The 23075-nt window shown below is 32.0% G+C and overlaps 2 protein-coding genes across 9 annotated transcripts in view; one reads left to right on the top strand and one right to left on the bottom strand.

The window, feature by feature from the left end:
* Positions 1-5806, bottom strand: part of LOC134724855 (rap1 GTPase-GDP dissociation stimulator 1-B-like) — a 64713-nt gene extending 58907 nt beyond the window's left edge. The window contains exon 1 of the mRNA XM_063588161.1: positions 5711-5806. Within this exon, the coding sequence (XP_063444231.1) occupies positions 5711-5714 (4 nt within the window). The 5' untranslated portion in view covers positions 5715-5806. The remainder of the gene's footprint in view (positions 1-5710) is intronic.
* Positions 5807-5853: 47 nt separating this feature from the next.
* LOC134724854 (uncharacterized) overlaps positions 5854-23075 on the top strand; it is a 120131-nt gene continuing 102909 nt past the window's right edge. For all 8 annotated transcript variants that reach the window (XM_063588152.1, XM_063588157.1, XM_063588153.1 and 5 more), the window contains exon 1: positions 5854-6335. In XM_063588152.1, the coding sequence (XP_063444222.1) occupies positions 6246-6335 (90 nt within the window). In that variant the 5' untranslated portion in view covers positions 5854-6245. The remainder of the gene's footprint in view (positions 6336-23075) is intronic.

Below are 23075 nucleotides of genomic sequence, written 5' to 3' on the forward strand. Positions count from 1 at the left end.
ATAAACCTACATGTACATTTGTAAACAATTTGCATAATAAATCATGATTACAAAAACATTTTAGAAGTGTCTTAAAATCATAGTCTTTCAAAATCAAGACACTGAATTTTCTATTGAAATGTTAACACATTGCATGTCTATATCAAAAACATTTTGTTGTGATAAAGCCTCATAATAACAGCAACATTTGAATATTTAGTGAAAATCCCAAAGATACTTAAAGTATGACTATGAGCCTAAAATCCTCTTTGAAACTATTAAGTGAATCTGTGCCAATACATGAAACAAAGCCAAATCAGTGTAAATTATCTGGCACAAGTACATATAGATCTTATTAACAAAACTTCTTTCATGACCTTTTGTCTTTTGGTACATCATTTTGTACATGTAGATAGATGTCTTACTGGAAATAATACCACATCTCCTTATTTTCGTACTTCATGTATTCAGAAACATTTCACAAATAATATATACACTCCAAAGTCAAAGTCCAGCATGATTAATGGAGTCAGAACTCATATTCTCCTTCAAACTAAAATGCAAGATTACTACTGAAAGTCTGCAACAGCTTACAAAATATCAATGACCTGCAAGGGTACAGGGGATCCATGTACACTCCCTAAGGATTAATGGAGATGTGTCCTTTACAATATTTTCCCACCACCAGAACAATCCTCACCCAACACTGTCTGTAATTATGGTGGAGGAAGCCAAATTACTTGGAGATAACCACCGGGCCACGCAATGGAAACAGGCAAACCAGAGGGATATCAGAAGATTGATCTCCAGGTCAAAGTAGGGGACATCTTTGACAAACCAAGGCCCTCAAAGTACCCATTTTAGTTTAAACTCTGGTCTGGGTACCAGAGATGTGTGTGAGAGGGTGAAAATTACCCTTCTGATGTACTGATGTTTTTAGGAGTATGGTACAGTATTCGACAATCGATTGATTCGACAATATTTTTTTTATAGTATAATTATCTTGTCAACTGTATTCGATTGTGTCAATGTGTCGATTCAATCAATTGTTGTACCAAATTTACAAACTTTCTTAGTGTCTGGATTAATCAACTCAGTCAACTGTACGATCAATATAATCAACTCAGTCAACTGTATATTCCTATTTTAAGTGGAGCACGATTGTATCGATCGTGTACAATCGATACGATAGTGCCACGATTGATCAATTTAATCAACTCAGTCAACTGTATATTCCTATTTTAAGTGGAGCACGATCGTATCGATCATATACAATCGATACGATAGTGCCACGATTGATCAATATAATCAACTCAGTCAACTGTATATTCCTCTTTTAAGTGGAGCACGATCGTATCGATCATATACAATCGATACGATAGTGCCACGATTGATCAATATAATCAACTCAGTCAACTGTATATTCCTATTTTAAGTGGAGCACGATCGTATCGATAGTATTCAATCGTTACGATTGTGCCACAGTTGATCAATTTAATCAACTCAGTCAACTCTATTTTTTTTATATTTTAAACATTGCACGATCGTATCGATCGTATTCAATCGTTACAATTGTGTCACAGTTGATCAATTTAATCAACTCAGTGTACTCTATTTTTTTATATTTTAAACGTTGCAGGATCGTATCGATCGTATTCAATCATTAAGATTGTGCCACAGTTGATCAATTGAATCAACTCAGTCAACTCTAATTTTTTTTAAACGTTGCACGATCGACACGATCATATTGAATCGTTACGATTGTGCCACAGTTGATAAATCTAATCAACTCAGTCAACTCTATTTTTTTATATATTTAAAACGTTGCACGATCGTATCGATCGTATTCAATCATTACAATTGTGCCACAGTTGAACATTTTATTCAACTCAGTCAACTCTATTTTTTTATATTTTAAACATTGCACGATCGTATCGATTGTATTCAATCGACACGATTGTGTCACAGTTGATCAATTTAATCAACTCAGTCAACTTTATGTTTTTTTATATATTTTAAATGTTGCACGATCGTATCGATCATATTGAATCGTTACGATTGTTCCACAGTTGATAAATTTAATCAACTCAGTCAACTCTTCATTAAAATTACAAACTAATTATGAGTGTTGATAAATATGGTCAACTCAGTCAACTCTGTATTTTAATAGATATTCTTATAACCTTAGTCTAATACAATAACATACGCATAAGGCGCTAGGCGGCGTATATTGACACAGCATACGGCGCTATAAGGCATATTAACACAGCTTTCTGCGCTAGAAGGCATATTTAATACAGTCTTACTATTACTCTGACCTAAACCCTAACCTAAGTCTGATACAATAACATAGCCTATGGTGCCGCTCGGCGACATATATACATATATAGCCTACGGCACTAGAAGGCATATAACCCTAACATAAGTATGACACAATAAAAAAGTCTATATATATATATAGCTAGGTGTGTGTTTTTCATTTTTGTAATCCCAGTGAATCTTTAGGAAATCTCAGTGTGTAATTTTCAATTCTAAGTGTGTAATTTTTAATTCTCAGTGTGTTTTTTTAAGTTTTTAAATCTTAGTGTGCTTTGTTGTAATTCACAGTATGTGAATTTTTCGAAAAATAGTTTAAACATAGTTTTGACGAGGACGGATGGTCATAAACATACGCATACGGTAATGGCGGCGTATTGACACAGCCTACGGCGTTAGAATGCATATTTAATACAGTCTTACTATTACTCTAACTTTAACCCTAACCTAAGTCTGATACAATAACATAGCCTACGGTATATCATATTGACACAACCTACGGCTCTAGAATCTGTATGTATTACAGTCTTACTGTCAACCTAACTCTAACCCTTACCTTAGTCTGACACAATAACATAGACTTTGGTGCTGGGCGATACATTGACACAGCCTACGGTGCTCCAATTAAGGCCCATCAACACAGTCGACGACGCTAGATGGCTTATATTTAATACATTCTTACTATTACACCAACTCTAACCCTAACCTAAGTATGATACAATAAAATAGTATACGCTCCTAAGTGTCATATTTACACAGCCTACGTCTCTAGAAGGCATATTAATTACAATCTTAATATAACCCTAAATCTAACCCTAACCTAGGTCTAACACAATAACATAGTCTACGGTAGCACTCGGTGACATATAGACACAATCTATGGCGGTAGAAGTATATTTAATACAGTCTTACTATTACTCTAACTTTAACCATAACCTACGTCTGATACAATAACATAGCCTACGGCGCTAGGAGGCATATTGACACAGCCTACAGCGCTAGGCGGCATATTGACACAGCCTACGGCGCTAGTAGTCGTATGCAGTCTTACTGTCACCCGAACTCCAACCTGGGAACAGTATACAGTAATATATATGTTCCTGCTCCAACCCTAACCGGAGTCTGACACAACAACATAGACTTCGGTGCTAATTGATAAATTGACATGTAGCCTACGGCGCTAAAAGGCACACAAATACAGTCTACGACTCTAGATGGCTTATATTTAATACAGCTATAAAAAATGTATATGCGCAATTAAGCCAGCATATATTTACATACTACAGCACAAGCAGACACATTGAACGATCTTTCCTCTAATATTAATTTGATAATAATTTTCATGTTTGTTTACTCACTTCAGTTTCTTCATTTTTATGATCTATATATACTACTGTCATAAACTGGCTACTACAATACACATTTTTGTGACATTCATATTTTTCTCTCCTGAAACTGTTGCTATTAATCTTCTTCAAACTTGAATTAATGTTAAAAATGTTTTATCAGTGTAAAAAGTCTTTGAAACAGCAAATTCCTATGCTTCAACTTTTGTATCTGTTTAAATTATGTGTACGTTTTATGTTCACTATACTAATATCTCCGTACCCAATCTGACATATATTATTTTCATAGAGTTTTTCTCCATCAGTGCTGAAGTGGGAAATACAGTAATACAACTTATTTTTTTAAATCTTTATTAATAAAATTTATTAAGTAGTTTATACCATTAACAAATTAAGTCGATTGATTCCATATATGGCGTTTAATCGAGTCTTCATGAAACACATTGAGTTGATTGATTCGACATATAAAGTTCAATCGATATCGATCGTATAGATCGAGTGACGTCTTCATCAAAATACATTGAGTTGATTGATTCGACATTCAATCTATATCGATCGTATAGATCGTTACGATCGAGTGACGTCTTCATCAAAATACATTGAGTTGATTGATTCGACATATGACGTTCAATCGTTATCGATCGTATCGATCGTTACGATCGAGTCTTCATCATAACATACATGTGACAGAGTTGTCAAGTCACAACTGGAGATTTGGAAATTTTCAGCTGGAGTTTGGGCCTCATAACTGGAGATTTTTTATCGACATTTTTATCGACGTACGCAATGGTTTTTGTCACCCATCATATATAGTTGGTAAAAAGTATTTCTGCTTAAGCTTCATTGTTAATTTTGGTATCACTAACTGAACTGTGGTGTTGAATTAATAGAGTTGTGAACTTTCTGGTGGGTTTGCTGTTTCCATATATTTGATCAAGTCATTACTGTCACCATAGTCAGCTTTGCAACAAGTGTAACAGGCATACATATCATGTTTGAGTTCATTAAGACACTTGTCTTGATGCTACATGTAAGTAATATAACTGTTCAATGATTTTAACAGCATCACAAAAAAGTCGTTGTTTATACAACTTTAATTAATCCATTGTCAGAATTTCACTTTTAATCATGTAGGCATGTGTCTTAAACTTGCTAGTTGATCACCAGGTAATTGCCAATACTCTTTTATTGCTGAATATACAGTCTAATCCTTAACACCTTCATAGATAACTCAAGGCTATATACCTTTTGACATCAAAACAGTTAAAGGAAACTTCCGCTTTTCTCGGACTTTTCCGATATTAATTTCGAGTTTCTCGGACTTTTTTTCTGTCAGTATCAATTTTGTAAACAAAAAATTCTACTGAAAATTTTTGAGGTTGACATTTTCAAAAAGCGGAAGATTTCAAATTTTAACGGGAGGTATGGAAGAGGGTCTTATAAGCGGGAGATTTTGACTCCCGCCGGAAGAATCACATGTATGTCATAACACGTATGCATTGAGTTGATTGAATCAACAAACTATGTTCAATCGTTATCAATCGTATCAATCATTACAATCGAGTATCCATCATAAATACATTGAGTTGATTGAATCGACAAACAATGTTCAATCGTTATCGATCGTATCTATCATTAAAGATTTGTTGAATAAATCGATCGTTAATGTGTCTATTCAATTCATTCTTTTTAATTGAATTGAATTAAAACCTGAAGGAAAAATCAACTCTTGTCTAATCAATCGATTGTCGAATACTGTACCTTAATGGTTTTTAGCGCCCGAGTGAGAATCGAAATCGGGACCTTAAGCACTGTAGGTATCAGTCTTAACCACTGGACCACAAACTCACACAAATTGATACATGTTCATTGTTGTATTGATTCATCATAAAATCTTTGTATTTTATCTGTTTATCTGTTTAAGACACACTGATTTCAATGATACTTTGTGTTTTCCTTGTTTGCATTCTGAGAAAATAAAATCAAAGGGTTGATAGTTACTGTGTAATCTACCACTTTCTATGTTTAAGGTCTAGTAAGTTGAAAAACCTTAATATAAACTTGCTTACCCATGACTTGAGTTTGTTTATCTTGACAAACCGGAAATGATTAAGACATTCGGTAACTCTCGGATTACTTCATTGATTTGAATGTAAAAAAGAAGGGCACATGCTGAGCAGATGATTTTTGTTTTGGTTAGGGATTATCCCACATTTCAGTAGTAAACAACTGTCTGATAAGAGTATAACTGTTATGATGGTCATAACAGGGCATTAGTCTGTCGAATTCTTCAATGTTTATACAGAATTAAGCAACAGGAGAATATTTTGGTTTCACTTTACTTTTTGATCTCTATGAAACCCTGTTGGAGATGCAGTACTGGATTTCGACAAAGAAAATTGACATAGAATTTGTGTGATTTAATTTTAAATCAATATTTTTTATCAAAGAGGATCCTTGTTACATTATAGTTACATTTATTTTCCTTCTTGAGTCTTCACATGCGATACATAACGTATATATTTGGATTCCGTATGCATCAAATATCCCACTCGACTCTCACCTTAGTATTATTCTTTTGATGGCGGTTTCAACCGATTCGTAATGTACACTGTAACTTTAAAGGGTGGATCACCCTGGGGATTTAGATTCCAGGGAGGATGTGATTTCAACGAACCAATTAAAATAGCAAAGGTAAGTTTTAAAATGTTTTGGAAAGGTGACAAAATACTGCAAACAGTTTTAGCTAACTAAAAGTTTTGTAAACTTTTCTGATTTTTTATTAGCACAAATAGAGAAATGCAGCAGTATACAAATATAAATAATTTCCAAGTTACTTTTCAATGCAAAATTTTCTTACAGTAGTAAAAGAAGATTTAAATGTTATTACCATTCATATTTAATATGTTAAATTTGTGTACAACTACATGTACATTTGTACATGTTCAAATATCCAGGAAAAGAAACCCAAAACAAACATTTAAAGACTACAGTGTACAACATACAATTTATATGTTATGTAGCAGTTTGATTTCTTGTGTTAATTGTTTGAAGTGTAATTTAAGTAAATATACAAAGTATAATGTTTGTATTATTATCCTATAAAATGTAAACATGCACTGATAGATTTCTCATGAGACTGGTTTGGATGTGCTTGAGAGATTTTATAAGAAACTGAATAAAAATTTAAAACCATTAGAAATTTGAAGTGAATTAGTTTTTTATGTGAACCTGATAATAGTCGTCACCATTCTGTTATTCGTAATAGATTATTTGTCAACAATTTTACTTTGAATTGATAACTTTATATTATTGTATTGTAGCATATTGTGTGAATATGAAAACAGTTAAATAGGTCACATTATTTGTCATTTTGATAGTTTGGAGTTAAATAAGGTGTCCTATAAAATGAAAAATAAATAATGTCTTAAATGATATTGAATAAGAATTACAGAGTTGAAGAGAATTTGGATCAGTAACAGCTCGGGAGTAACAGTGATAACGATTATGTATCTGATGAACATTTAGGTGTTTTTTGCATCATCATTTGAAGAAGTAGTTTCTTGACTCATATTTAATAAGATGATTAGGGTAATATGAATGGTTCCATTGCTCTATCATGACTAGATCTGGCACAAGACAGGTAAATTTATTGTTTGGCATCAAACAGCATCAATCTTGCTGTTATAATCAAGGAAGTCATGTTCATCATAGCAGGCCAGGCTAATTAAAGTCTTCGTTTTTGGTTAATTAGCAAATATGTTAAATATCCCCACTGAGATGTATACACAAACATGAAGTACATAATGTTGTGTAATAGTTTGTATGTTATACATTTTGGACCTTCTGGTAATACATGTATCTTCAATAATATATTTGACCATTTAATACGTTTTGAACCAATTAAATATAATGCACTTTAAACATGTAAACACAAGAAATTTAAGACCAATACCAAATGTTTTGCAAAATTTACTATTATACTTATCATAGCAACAGGACATGAAAAGTGGGCACATGTGAGACATTAAAAAAGAGTTGTAAATTCCTTACGCTGTAGGGCCATGTATGATTGATTTAAAGTACCCTTTATTTTGTTATTACCTTGTACTTTTATTGCACACTTTTAAAACCTATTGAAAATATTAAATTTACAATGTACAATGGATGCATACAATGTAAATGCGTCTATTAACTAATTGTGATGCACTTGTCGCCTTAAAGAAGGAATTGTTAATTAAAATTCCATTGTCTTATTAATATAATGAAGGTCATCTTCTTACGAAGAAATACTGTAATATTGTCAGTGTTATTTAAATTAAATAAACTCTACCCTATGTTGTCAATTTTGAATAACAGTTGTAAATTCAAAGCTTTTGTTACACTCTAGATAAGAGATGGGTGCTTTAAATTGGTGATTGACCAGTGACATACCAGATACATAATTTGGGTTCATAACAACCAAGTATGAGTAGCAACTTTGAATTTAAAGTTTTCCTTCTTAACCATTTCTACAAAAATGATTTATGAGTTTTAAACAACCTGATTGCACAGGTGTGTTTTTTCGATACACAAATTTTTGGATAACACCCCCTCAAATAGGATTTTATCATAATCACAATAACGTAGGTTATTGACAAGTAACAATTTCACTTTAGATGAACAACCACAGGCTTGATACATTTCACAGAAAAATATTTGATTTTCTTCCAAACTTTAAAACATAGATTAATTAACACTTTACCATTTTCTCTGAATTGTAGGTTTCACTTTACCTAGCTAGAGAATTGAAGGATGATAAATGTTAATTTGCAGCTCATGTAAAAATGAGATGATTGTTTATAACCAATTTTAAATGTTGGTATAATGTGAAATACATATATATATTAATATTGATTGATATAAAATGAATTAAAGGATAATGCAAGTCCACATAGAAATTTAAAAGAAATTTAAACATGTCCTACAGTAACCCCTACTAGTATTGTACTGTTTTGATTTAAAAAAAAAAAAGAGAGAGGAATTAATCATGAACACTTGTATGTGAGACAGAAAAGATTCAAATACTACACCTATGGTCACTGCATGCTCTTTAACAGTAGTTCAGTATATTTATTTTCTAGAGCAATCTCAAGAAAGGTATGTGAAATATATATGAGTCAAAGAGATTTTTGTGAAACAGCAATCAGAACAACCCTACTTCTTAATGAACAGTCATGCACTCTAGATAGCAATTAAGCATTGGCATGTTATATCTAGCATGTCTATATCACCCTGCATGTGCCCCTGAAAGCTACTAATTGAGAGGTAATTGATAATCTGAAAATCAAATCTAAATTTCTCTCTTGTGCATTGGCTCTATGAATATTCAGCAAAAATCATTGATACAATGAATATATAGATATAGGAAGATGTGGTGTGAGTGCCAATGAGACAACTCTCCATCCAAATAACAATTTAAAAATTAAACCATTATAGGTTAAAGTACGGCCTTCAACACGGAGCCTTGGCTCACACCGAACAACAAGCTATAAAGGGCCCCAAAATTACTAGTGTAAAACTATATATGACTATTTACTTTGCACTCCTGACTGGCAAGTGAAATGCATACCTGGAAAAGTTAACCTCCTGAAAATAATTACTTAACTCCTTAAAAGAAAATGTATCCCCCCCCCCAAGAAAAACGCTCTTAACATTGTTGATGACAGAAATTAGTGATGACCAGTATTCCCCTTGAGAGTATATATGCATCTTGAGAGTATACATGGTATGCCTCTTGAGGGTATATGCATCATTTAGAGAGTATATGCTTAGTGGGGTTGTTTTCCATTAATTGTAGCCTCTTTTAATTTACAATTTGAAATTCTTTTTCAACTTAGTATATATATTATTGTACTGGTAAGCAGAATCCTTCAACATTGATAAATATCACTCTTTTATTCAATGATCGTGACCAACCCTTCATATTTCAATGGATTGCACAGAATATATCAATGATCCACTACTACTGAAGACGTGACAAATGATGACAATAATTTTGTTGTGGAATATATTAATGCATTGAATATATTTTTATGTTTCAAAAAATCTGTTAAAATTTTTATGATGTATACATATATATATTTTTAACTGAATCGCCTTAGATAACTTGATAAAATTGGGTGTTTCCAAAAGTAAAATCAGGTGATTTTTTCCTATTTAAGTTTTATTATATAGTTTTCCAAATAGTAATCTTCATTTTTTCCCCTCTTATACATATGCATTTACACTTAACTTTATCATTATATAGGGTATCATTGTGTTATTTAATGGTAGAAGGTACATGTACATGTAACATTCCAACATTGAAGAGAAAGTTTTTTGGCAGACTTCTGTTGTAAATAGATAATTAACCGAGGCCAATTCATCTTTACTGAATCAGAAAAATATGTTGGAAAATATTCAAAATAACTTCAGAATTAACTGCATCAGTAAAAATTGAGATAAAACAATCGAAAGGCAATATATTATACACTCAAATTTATATATATTCCGGTAATGAGCATTTACCAAATCACTCAAAGTTATGTATGTATAAAGAAGTAAGCAACTGCACATTTAGTTACAGTACACATCATATGAATGAAAACCATTCAGATCAGCATACATTAATACATGAAAGTGCCTCAACCATAACTTTATAAATTAATTGGAATAAAAACTTGGGCTGTTGGCAAAACCTTTCAGAAGTTTGGATTCTCATGATCAGTGTTTTTCAACTTTCTGTACTTTTTTGGGGGTCTATAACTTTTTTGATTTGAGCGTCATTGACGTGCCTTACTTACGGACTGGCAAAGATGTATCATGCACCGGTATACAAAATGTTAACCCTGGTATTGTGTCTATGAAATGTTTATCTAGTTCTGACAGTAACAAAGTTTATAATTTACTTAAATAATTGTAAGTGAAAAGACTCTCATTTAATGAATTGGTATATTTTTTTCATTAGAAACAGGAAGACAGTTATATGTAAAATGTAGATAGAATTTGTCTGACTAAGATTTTTCTTTTAAAATTTTTCTATCAAATTATAAGCTTTAAAACAAGAATACATAATCATATACATGTATTTTTAGCAATACAGCTGTCACTATTTATTTGCTAAATCTGTTTGCTCTAGCTAGTTTCAGGTAAATTGTAAAACAATTCAGATTTCATTGTCAGCTTTCTACAATACATGTAGAACTAGCTTATAACTTATTGACAAATTAATTGTGCTGTACACAGTACTAGAACAGATAAAAGCGAAGATACAATAAAGTCCATTACTAGTATTTCCTGTCGTTTAAACTGAAATGGAAATTGACTTATGATAAGGGAGATAACTCTAGCACCCAAGAACAAACAAAATAGAGATTAAATTGTAGTTTGTTGTGTTATATTATTGAGTTGGGAAGTGGATAATTACTGGACTGATTGATGTTTTGACTCCGAATGATAACCTTGAATAATTTGTAAGAGATTTAAATCACCATGTGTTTGAAACCTAAAGCTCTATCCTTAGACACCTGATATACTTGTATAATTATGGTATTAAAACCTTCTAAATGTCTGCTCCATTTTGCCTTTGGGATAGATATAAAATAGGACATAATATGTTTATCACTTTTTCTAAATACCATTTAATTTTTATGACAGTTTTAAAAGATGAATGCATTTGTGATTTTAAAATTGTGGTTCATATTACATGTACTAAATTTTTAGCTGCGTGTACATTATTACAAGAGTAAATATAAACCATGTAGAAATAAATATCTTTTTATTTCTTGTGCAAGCACTTCTTTTTAGATAAAAATCCTGGTATAGTTCCCTTTCTTTCTGATGATAAGGATAAAGGATTAGTCAGATGCCTGTGTACCTGATTATTTCCTGGTATATTGTCTGAAAAAATCTACCTTCGGTGTCATCCTTATATAGATATAGGAAGATGTGGTGTGAGTGCCAATGAGACAACTCTCCTTTTTTTTAGCAAAAATAAAAAAATAACTTTAAATCTGTTCCAAGAAACCAAGCATTAAAAAAAGTTAATGTAAAATGCTGTAAATGCATGAGAACAAAAATATAAAATTTTATTTAAGTGATGACTTTCACTTTAGAATTGTCTAAAACTTTGTACGAAAAGTCCTCGACCTTGGCAAAAATACTAGTATTTTCTGTATCTGACATTCTACTGCAAATCATCTGTTTTTTTTGCCCTGTCTACATTAGTAGAAAATTTTGTTTTAATCTTCTCTCTGCAATATTTATCCAGATAAAGGTGAAAGTTTTGGTTTAAGGTAGTTTCTGATAAAATTGTGTTCACATCAACTTGAAGCCTAGTACATGCTGATTTTAATAATCACTTTTAAAATCTATGCCAAGTTAGGATTTTGACCTAGATTTCACAGTTCATTGAACATTGATATGAAATCTGATAAAGTTAGCAAGGGCATGGTGTCCTACATTATGAGACACATATATATTTGGTGCTAATTAAGCATGGATATAAACTCATTGTCAATTTGGTATCTCCCGAAAAAAGCCACAAATAGACAGCAATTTTCATATACTATTTATACAAAGGTATAGCATCAGAAATTCTGATAAGAGATATGAAGATAAGTCATCTTAGAGAAAATTGTAGCATAGTAACAAATTAAATCTTCACCATTTTTATTTGAACAATGTACCTAAGCAGGTCTGGTAAGACAGGTGGTCAGACAATGTTTCCGAGAATGCCAATTCTAAAGTTTTTTTATGCAGGTATAAAACCTTCAAAAAATCTACACATGGTGATTTGTCAAACAAGTGTGGTTATGCAGACTGTTCTTGATACTATCTGTAATATTTCTGCAATAAAGTTTGATCCATCCGTCAATTTGTGATAAGGTTCTATAGATAGCACATTGGTTTCCTTGAAAGCATCATTAGTATGAGGGAGTATGAATGAACTACTGTTTTATGGAGTCATGGCAATGACCTTAGGTCAGGTCTTGAAGAGTTCAAACAGTTTCTGATTACATCCCAGCTGGTGGCACTTTTGAAGTTAGTGGCAAATTTAAATGTTAATTCCTCCGTGACTTATTTCATTCTTTCAGTAGTTTGGATGTTGTGATTATTTATCTGCTGTGTTGATTTTACAACATTCTTTCTTGCTGTTGGATTGATTTGTACATGCCTAGTAAGTGTTAATGTTTTCTGCATGTGATAATTACCTGACATATATTGTGTAACAGTAAACTGGTACCTGATAGAGATAACAGTAGGGTAACATTGTTTATAACTCAATTTAAACAATAACTACAACTTGCATCTGTAAGTTAGAACATAATTTTAAGTTTCACAACTACATAAATCATGCACTGTATATAAAATTGAGGATGGAAATGGGGATGTGTTGAAGAGACAACAACCTGACCAAAATGCAGAAAACTGCCCAATGTAATTTTGCATGGAAAGTAAAAACCATGAGAGTTTAAACAGTTTAAACATGTACAAACCAAAATACTTCTTAAGGTCAATATTTATACAGTCTTCATTCTTAGTGATCATGTGCAATCTTCAATCCCAATCATGCCAGTATTCAGTTTGAAATCTCAGTGACCATGATCGTTCATACTAAGTGCTCACTCTTTGCTGATCTATGTTCTCATTGGGGGCATTGGCCAAGGTGGCCAACAGGCCAAGTGGTCCATGTACATATAGTCCTACTGAAACATTAGCCTGTCAACACTGTCAGGGGGTGTGCGTTTAAATCTTTCACATGACAGGGTGGCCATGTGATCCATGTAGTCCTACTGAAACAGTAGCCTGTCAACACTGTCAGGGGGTGTGCGTTTAAATCTTTCACATGACAGGGTGGCCATGTGATCCATGTAGTCCTACTGAAACAGTAGCCTGTCAACACTGTCAGAGGGTGTTAGTTTGAATCCTGTCCATGACAGATGCCTAAAGTTTGACTCCAATCTTATCTGACTAAGATTGTCAGTTTTCCTACCAAAGTGGTTCCTTCTGGGCACTCCGGCTTCCACCACAGATAAAAAACTGCCACAAAATAGCACAATAGTGCTGAAAGGGGCATTAAACACCAATAAATCAATCCAATCATTCTTAGTGATCAACCTTAAATCTAAGTATCGACTGTGAATCTCTATGAAAAAATGATATATTGGTATCTGGTATCTTACAATATTAAATTTACTTTTGACACTTGTTAAGTTTATCAAGTTGTGAGTCAGTTTTAATGCATTTTGTGTTATATTTAGATTTTAAGAACTATTTATGTATTTAAAACATGCATCTATGTATATTATCAGAAGGTTTTTGGAATCATGAAATTTGAAATTTTTGAGATATTAAAATTGTGCTGACAGAAAGTCTGTTTTTAAATCACCTGTTTCCATTACCTTTTTACTGAATTTAAAGATTTAAAAACTGAGGCAAAGCTGATATATTTTTTATATTTTGACACTGACACGGATAATCTTATCATTTTTAAGAACAAGATGGTTGCATCACTTTGGAGCCACTCCAGGAATGATTTTATGCTTGGTGTGATGCCAATCACTAGGTACACTGTATAATATGTCTTTCATTAATTACACACTATTGCAGAGAGTTGTAGATGATCTTTGTTTATATTGTATGTGTGTCTGAATCTTTTGATAAGTCTGGTTTTTTTTTGGGGGGGGGGGGGTTATACATATAGCTTGCTTAAATAACAATGATATGTTTGAGTGTGTTTTTTTTTGTAAAGAATGATCAACGTAAAATTTGATGAAAGCATCAGAGATGTCCAGTTATACACAGGTAATCACTGATTTTTATTAAAATCAAATATTAACCTTTTGTTATTCAAAGGGACCACTGATATAGCTTACAATATGTTATTGGCTTTGCTCATTGTTGAAGGCGATACAATGCCCCATAGTTGATTACAACATTGTCCTTAGGTCTCAGTCTGAAGTTGTTGCATTGGAATAAAACCTCCTCTCCATATTTAATTTTTTAAACCAAAGTTAAAATGTGCTTATGCCGTTATGGGGCCCATTTATAGCTGGTTGTTTGGTTTGTAGCCAAGGCTCCAGTTGAAGACTGTACTTTGACCTATAATGGTTTACTTTTGCAAATTATGAATTGGATGGAGAGGTGTCTCATTGGCACTCATACCACATCTTCTTATATATCTATATATTATAAACTGTTTTAACCTTAGAGAGTGCCTATATATTGCTGACATTCATGTTATTTACGGTCATTAAGATAAGGGAGTTTACCTTGACAGCATGCGGTCAGTTATTTCTCACTTCTTTCTCAGTGATCATTAACCTTTCCCAAAATAGCATTACCTCATAACACTCACCAGATTCCTTGTGTTGTTATGTATCATTATTTTTGAAGATTTCTTGATGAAAAATGTTATGTACTTGCTTTGATGCACTCACCTTTAAGATGAAAGTTAGTGCACCATAAATTAGTTTGGATTCCTATGATATGGTATATATGGTTTGCCCCTGTTCTAAGTCAGGAATCTGATGTGCAGTACATGTAGTTGTGGTTTGTTTATGTAATTTATATGTGTTTCTCGTTTCTCGTTTTTTTTTATATAGATAAGACCGTTGGTTTTCTCTTTAAATGGTTTTACACTAATTATTACTAGTCTAGTAGTTTTGGGCCCTTTATAGCTTGTTGTTTGGTGTGAGCCAAGGCTCCGTGTTGAAGGCTGTACATTGAACTATAAGGGAAGGTGTAAAAGGCAATACAGAGATACAAGATACGAGATACGAGATACAGAGATACAGCGATACGAGAAACGAGATACGAGATATGAGAAACAATTATAAGTAATATAAAAAAAATAAGTCAAGTGTGTTGAACTACACTAATTTCATTTACACAAACTGTTAAAATTGTAAACTCTGGGAACTAATAGATAAATTTGTCAACATCAATTTAAAACACAAGCATTACAATAAATAAAAGCTTCTGAAGATTATACACTTTAATTTTATTTGAGGTTATTGGCCTGTGCCATAATTTGATACTACCATGGTCAAACATAAAAATTCTTTAGTGATTTATTTATTTAAAACAGATAAACATCTTGTTAATTATATAAATGTAGACTATTTCAACATAGATTTTTAAATTGATTTCTTAATCATTTGTTTATTGTCATCTTATTTAAAAATAATAAAGTCATATTAATATTCACTATAACAATTATGTTTTTGTGTACCTTATAATTTGTAAAAGACTTTCTGTTTTCTACTGGAGTTAAAATGACACACACAAATACTTCTGTGGAATTTTATCTCATTCATCTTTGTGAAATTATGCTTTAATGAGTTATCTGTTAACTATTTTTTTTTTCACAATCATAAAAATTACCATTTAACAATTGGGTTAAAACTTATTTATAAGGGTCTGGAGTGTGGGGGTGGGGGTCTGTTATTCTGTAAACATTTAATTTTCACCCCTTTTTATACGACCGCAAAAAATTTGCGTTCGTATATTGCTATATATCACGTCGTCGTCGTCCGTAGACAGATTGGTTTCCGGACAATAACTTTAGTTTAGGTGAATGGATCTCTATGAAACTTAAACAAAAGGTTCAATACCACAAAAGGAAGGTTTGGATTGTTTTGGGGGGTAATGGTCTCAACCGTTCAGGAATTAGGGGCCAAAAAGGGGCCAAAACAAGCATTTTTCTAATTTCTGGACAATGACTTGTGAATAAAATTTTTGATTGCTATGAAATTGTACCACAAGGTTCAATACCACAAGGTTCAATATCACAAGTAGAAGGTTGAGATCGATTTTGGGGATAATTGCCAAAACCGTTCAGGAATGAGGGGCCAAAAAGGGGCCCAAAACAAGCATTTTTCTAGTTTTCAGACTATAACATGTGTTAAAGTGTATGGATATCTCTTAAATTGTACCACATTTTACAAATATAAAATTTCTTAACAAATTTGGGGGGGGGGGGGGGGGGGGGGTAAAAAAAAATGGGGGGCCAAACTTTTTTTTCTTCCAGATTTACGAAATTACCAGTTTTTTTGGAAAAAAAATTGGGGGTAAAATATATTTAGGGGTGGGGGGGGCAATTTTTTTTTTTTTTTTTATATTTAAGGATTATTCACAATTTATTTTGCTATTTCTTTGTCTATAGTCTAAAAACAGAGGATTGGACTTCTGCAGTCGTATCTAGCTGCGCTCGGCGAAAAAAAAAAATCTATTTTTTGAAAGTGATTTTTTACGCATTATTCTCTTATTTTTTCCCATGTTTTTTTTAATCTTTAAAAAATAGTAAAAACATTCTTTAAAATGAATGAGAACAGCAAGGTTTTCTTTTGATTTTGTGTTGATGTGTATTCTGCATGATTTAAATGTTAAAGTTTCTTGAAGTAACATGTCCAAGTTTTCACCAGTTCTTTCCAGTGAATTTGACTACATGACGATAAATAACACATGCTATTAAACATATAATTTACAATGATAATTTTGATAATTTTCTTTAAATTTTAAGAAGGGGAAATTCTGTAAACATTTAACGTTTAGCGTTTTCTTTTATTAATTATTAATTATTCAATATTCATTATATTTTTATACCACACATTTCTCTAATCTTCATTTTGTTTGCCGTTATTCTCTAATCTTCATTTTTTGAAGAGCATTATTCTTTATTCATTTAACCCCATCCATATATTACAGCTATCTAGATGCACAATGATAAAACTTGGCTAACACGGGTATAAACATGTTAAACCCAGCCTTTTTTTAACCTGTCCTAAGTCCGGAACCTCTAGCCTTTGCAAGTCTTGCATGTTTTTTTTTAGTTTAGTTCATCTGTAATGTTTTTGTGTACATTTGGAGCTTGGTCAAACTCGCCTATGAGTACATGAGTTCCCGCTGTGTTGAATATTGTGGTCAGGTTGTTGTCTCTTTGACACATTCCCTGCTTCCATTCTTTTATTCTATTACAGAAAGCTCCAATTTCAATGTCAGTATATTTTTTTATTTTTGAAAGGGACCTATGGTTTGTTAATTTGATATGCTACATTTCATGAGTGTTACAAGGTTGTGTCTTAAATATTGAAAAACATAAAACATTTTTTTTTTAATTCTGATAACAACAATTAAATGTATACATATTATGTCATTAAGATAAATATGATTCTTCAATTCAAAATAACTGAAATAATTGATAGATATTCATCAATGCAAGTTTTTATCTTGCAAGATCTGTCACCAAATAAGCAATTTTATATAATTTTTTTCAAATGAACCATAGAGAATTTAAAATTATTTTTTTTTGCATAAGACTGTGTCCTCTTTATGCCATTGTATTAGAATAACTGAAATTTGTAAAAACATTAATATCAATGATTAATGCATTAACAAGTTTCATGTATTTCCATAATATACATTTTTTTAGCTTTAATTAATTATTATATAATTTTCAGTTATTTTGTATCTCGTATCTCGTATCTCGTATCTTGTATCGCTGTATCTCGTATCTCTGTATTGCCTTTTACACCTTCCCGAACTATAATGGTTTACTTTTATTAATTGTTATTTGGATGGAGAGTTGTCTCATTGGCACTCACACCACATCTTCCTATTTCTATGAACAAAAGCAATTGTAGTCTGTCAACTCCAGATCGAGTCAGACCTACTCCCATTGAAAAGCTAAAAATATGATAAATGAAAAGTAGATTTAAAAAAAAAGTATTTCCGAACATCTTGAACGTTAATTATTAGTTATTGTTAACATGTAACCTGTATCTAGATTGCTATCTATTATCTAGGCACTAGGTAACAGATAGAATAGAGAATTGAAATGGGGATTGTGTCAAAGAGACAACAACCTGACCATAGAACAGACAACAGCCGAAGGCCACCAACGGGTCTTAAAGTTCAGTGCAGCGAAAAACTCTCACACCTGGAGGCGTCCCTCAGCTGGCCTTTATATATATACTAGATCAGTGATAATGGACGTCATACTAAACTCTATATTATGGAGGTTTATATATAGACATGTTTTTTGAGATCTCAACCCTCCCTCTATACCTGTAGCCAATGTAGATAAAATGTTTAAGGTCAAATGTTTCCCACTGACCTGTGGCTAGAAATGAAATCTTCAAGTTTCAATCTGCACACCTCTTGCTTTTTATCAGCAAGGATGAGTAGTACCAGAGATTGTTTTGATTTACTAAGGTGTGAATTAAATCTGTTCTCTCTTTCCTTTCTGTGTAGGCTATCCACTTCTGTTGTAAGATTATCATAGGATGATCACCAACTGTGTTATAATGATGTGATGACAAGATTGCTGTTAACAAAAATATGATTCATGAAGGATTAGCACAGCTTGATAATAGATATCATCAAATAAATGTATCTGAATACACACTTCTTATGTCCATACGAATTGATCTGTAACCACTTAACTGATAGATGTTTTGCTCTATACTCTGTTATAGGAAGTTTTTACTCTAAACATGGTTATCAACATTTCTATATACATGTATATATACTTATTTCACAGTTTAGTGTTTAACCTGGTGTTCTGACCTCAGTAGAAAAGGATAACGGGAACAGATATTAGCCAAGCATTTGTAAAAGATTCGTATCTACATTTATAATGAGTTTAATTGGTTGTTCGCTAGTTTTTAGAGTAAAACTCTGTGGCAGAGTGGCATTATTGTAAAATAGTTTTTCAATAGGGATTCCAAAAAATGGCTGGATACACCCCTATTTTTGGCAGTTATCCTGCAGAAGGTTGTTGTTCCTTCTTAGATATTCAAGTTTCCTCCACCAATAAAAGCTGGCTTCTATCATACAGCTTTGAGCTAAGAGTTCTAAGACTAAAAGTAAAAATGATGCTTAATTGTCACCAACAATCAATCAAAATTACAGTAATTGGTAAATTTCAGCCTGTGCAGCTACAATGTAACTTGTCACCACTGTTGTATAGTTTTCTCTGGTCAGTAATAGCATGTCTATAATGGCTCTGTTACTTGGTTATACAATTTTGGATGTCCCCTTTATATCTTTGAAAATTGCAAATGTTTTCTTTTACACATGCTAACTTAAGTTTAACTCATCTAAAACTAGCAGTGATGTTGAATGCTCATAATAAGTATTTTAAATGTATTATAAAATTTCCTTTAATTTAAGTCACATTTTATTCACCATGTGCTTTTTCTAAAATGATGATAACACAACCAAGGTGTGAACATCATACCATGATTATGCAGATTGGACAAAGATAAAAAGTTACATGTGACTTGTATCATGCCAAAAGTGACATAATCTAAAAAGTGAAGCATGTAACATTCAAATGTAAACAGTAAAAGTAATGTTTACAAAGTACTCTTTGTACTAGTCTACTTGTACGAGGGTTTGGATGGGGTTAAATGATTAAAGAATGATGCCCTTAAAAAAATGAAGATAAGAGAATAATTGGCCCAAAAAATTAAGATTAGAGAAAAAAGGGGTTATTTTTTTGAAGATAAGGGAAAAAAGGGGTGGAAATTAAATGTTTGCAGAAGAATAACAGACCCACCCCCACCCCTCCCCCCATCCATTCCCTCTTGCACCACCGTGCATAACACAGCTTATAACACATATAGTAGATAGATGGTCTCATCTGTGCTCTTGAAACTCTTGTTTTGTCCTTGTATGAATGTTCTTCAACACCATCAAACAAAAAAACATTGTTTATGATGAAAAACAAAATATCTTCTTAAGACAGTGATTCATGAAAGATAAGGCGAGCCTGATGAAAGATGCATATTCAATAAAGCATTAATATTACTCTTTCATTTACTTCACTGTTGACTTCTGATGTCCATTATTATCAGAAACTTTGTGGTATCTTTTACCACTTTATATCATATAAAACATAATTTATTTACTGCTGGGTAGTGATCTCTTTATCTGTTTATATCTATTACACTTGCAATGAATCAAAGAAGCTGTGAGCGTATTTCAAGAAGACAGCAACCCAATGGCATTTAAGGTCATCTAGATAATGTTCAAATGGTTAACCTCTATAGCTATTTCTAGGAGAAAACTAGGATATAGGGTATGTTTGCAATTGAGATAACTTTCTGTAAGAAACAAAAGGATGAGGATGTAAGCAAATATACATTTGTAAGGCATGGTATGGCCTTCAACAATAAGTAAAACCTATATACATGTATTATAGTACGCTATTAAAATGCCTATGAAACATGGTCGATCCCTGTTTTCACTGTTCCATGTTTACCAGTAGTCATTCTTTTCTTTACTTTTCATAACTGAATAGCGTTAAAACATGTGGAAACTGGGGTCAAATTAAAGGTTGTATTAATATAGATTCTCAAATGGTTGTTGACTTCCATACTGATTATACATTTTTTTATATTTAGCCTTATTTGACAAAATTAAACCTAATTGGCAGATAATAGCAATATATATTATTTCAATATTTTGCTTTGATAAATGTTTTCGATTTTTTTTCAACTTTTAGACTGGATCTTTAACAGTTGATACTTTGGGGAATAAATAGTTCAATGTAAGTTTATTGAGATTAAAACCATTGTTATGATGTGGTCTTTGAGATGTGAACGTGCATTGATGATTTAACTTTCGACAGTTTTTTTTAGCTTGATATTAAAGATTTCTCTACCTGATGAGACATGATGTAATCAAGTATGCAGGTGAAAAAATAAAATTAAAAAGACTTATTTACCATAACATGTAAATTGACGTACGAAATACCTTTAACAAAATTTGATTTATAATCCTTATATATATATTCTATCAAATCACGTAAAAATAGTTTTTCTCAGGACTTTCAGGTATTAGGTAAGTAATATTTTCTTCTGATTTCCCAATCAATTTTCACTAAAGACAAGTAAATAAAGCTAGAATGAAAATTTTGAAAAGTGAAAACTGTAATGCTTTTTTGTAATAATAAGTAATAGTTATAGCTTATTTTTGAACAGACTGAAGTTCAGGGTAATCCGAATGTGACTAGAAACTAGTGTCAATTGGTATCTTACTATTAAATGAAACGTTTAGTTTATGATTGAAAAGCCGTGTAATACAAAGTTTCGGACTAAGATGACTGCCTGATGTTTATGGACAAATCTTGTAGTGGCTAAAAGATAACCTTTTACTCCAGACTTGGTAAAATTATTTCAAGCAAAGAGACAACAATCCCTTTTAGTGTCAAGGTTGGAGGTCAAGGTTAAGCCCTTTAGGTGATGAAAAAGGCTTGTATGCTCTGTATTTGTCTGCCTTAAGGGTCAAGTTATCATCAAAACCTAGTTTAAAGTGTTACATTGAGGATTTTATGTGTCAAGGTCAAACTTTTTACTTCAAGGTCAAGGTTGTCTGATTAATGAAAATAAACTATTCAGATTATATTGATATCATTTGGATGCTCTGTTTTGAGATGGCCTGTTTTATGTATAGAGATTTAGTATGCAACTAAAGAAAATGCTATTAAAACACTAAATGTTGAATACTATAAAGATCTACAAAACAATTAAGAGGTATTGTAAAATTCCTGAGAATCTTGTGATCACCTAATTGAATCAATTAACAATCAATAAATTTCTTATCTAGACTTATTTCTTAACCTGAAGAATCATGCGTATCAAAGGCACTAAGTTAAATTGCTTATTTTTTAAATAACTTAATACCTTGAGAATTTCATAGGGCATATTGCACAAAGAGAAACAAGTCACCCGAGCCAAATTACAATCTCATGCTCAAGTGATAATTGTGTAATCTAATTGATGAGTTTTGTGAGAAGTTTGTAGTTGTATCTTTAAAGACAATTGTTCAGTTTGATATTTGGGACTTTTGGTGCTACTCAAAAAGGTAAGCACTGTATATTATCCATATTCAAGAAGTTGTTTTCTGAAATCTGGAACAAACTGAATTTTACTAGATACATTGAAATATCGAAAATGATTAAATCACATTTCAAAATACTGTGGAGTCATTTATATGTGGGTACAAAATTTTGTAGATTGTGGATACTATGATTTCATGTATATGTATTACCAAATTGGTCTGTGAACAATCTGAGAGAAAATTTGTTGTTTTTTGAACATATAAATTCATTTTTAACCTGAACCCACAAAATCTATGAAATTTGGTACCCTACGAATAATAATGAGTCTTACAATAATTGCTGTTTCATTTTAATGAGTGTTTGTACTTAGAGCCACAAAACAAAGATATTTTGCTTTTTCTTCAAGCAATTTAGTATTAAACATTTTGGCAAGGTACTATGCAGAGGCGGATTTAAGGGGGCCTTACAGGGCCCCCTCTTTTGAGAATAAATTTTGGTTGATTATATAGGGAATCATTGAAGGGTGACTGGAGTGGGCCCCCACTTATGAAAATTTTATGATC

The sequence above is a fragment of the Mytilus trossulus genome, chromosome 7 (assembly GCF_036588685.1).
Source record: "Mytilus trossulus isolate FHL-02 chromosome 7, PNRI_Mtr1.1.1.hap1, whole genome shotgun sequence".
Classification (NCBI taxonomy): domain Eukaryota; kingdom Metazoa; phylum Mollusca; class Bivalvia; order Mytilida; family Mytilidae; genus Mytilus; species Mytilus trossulus.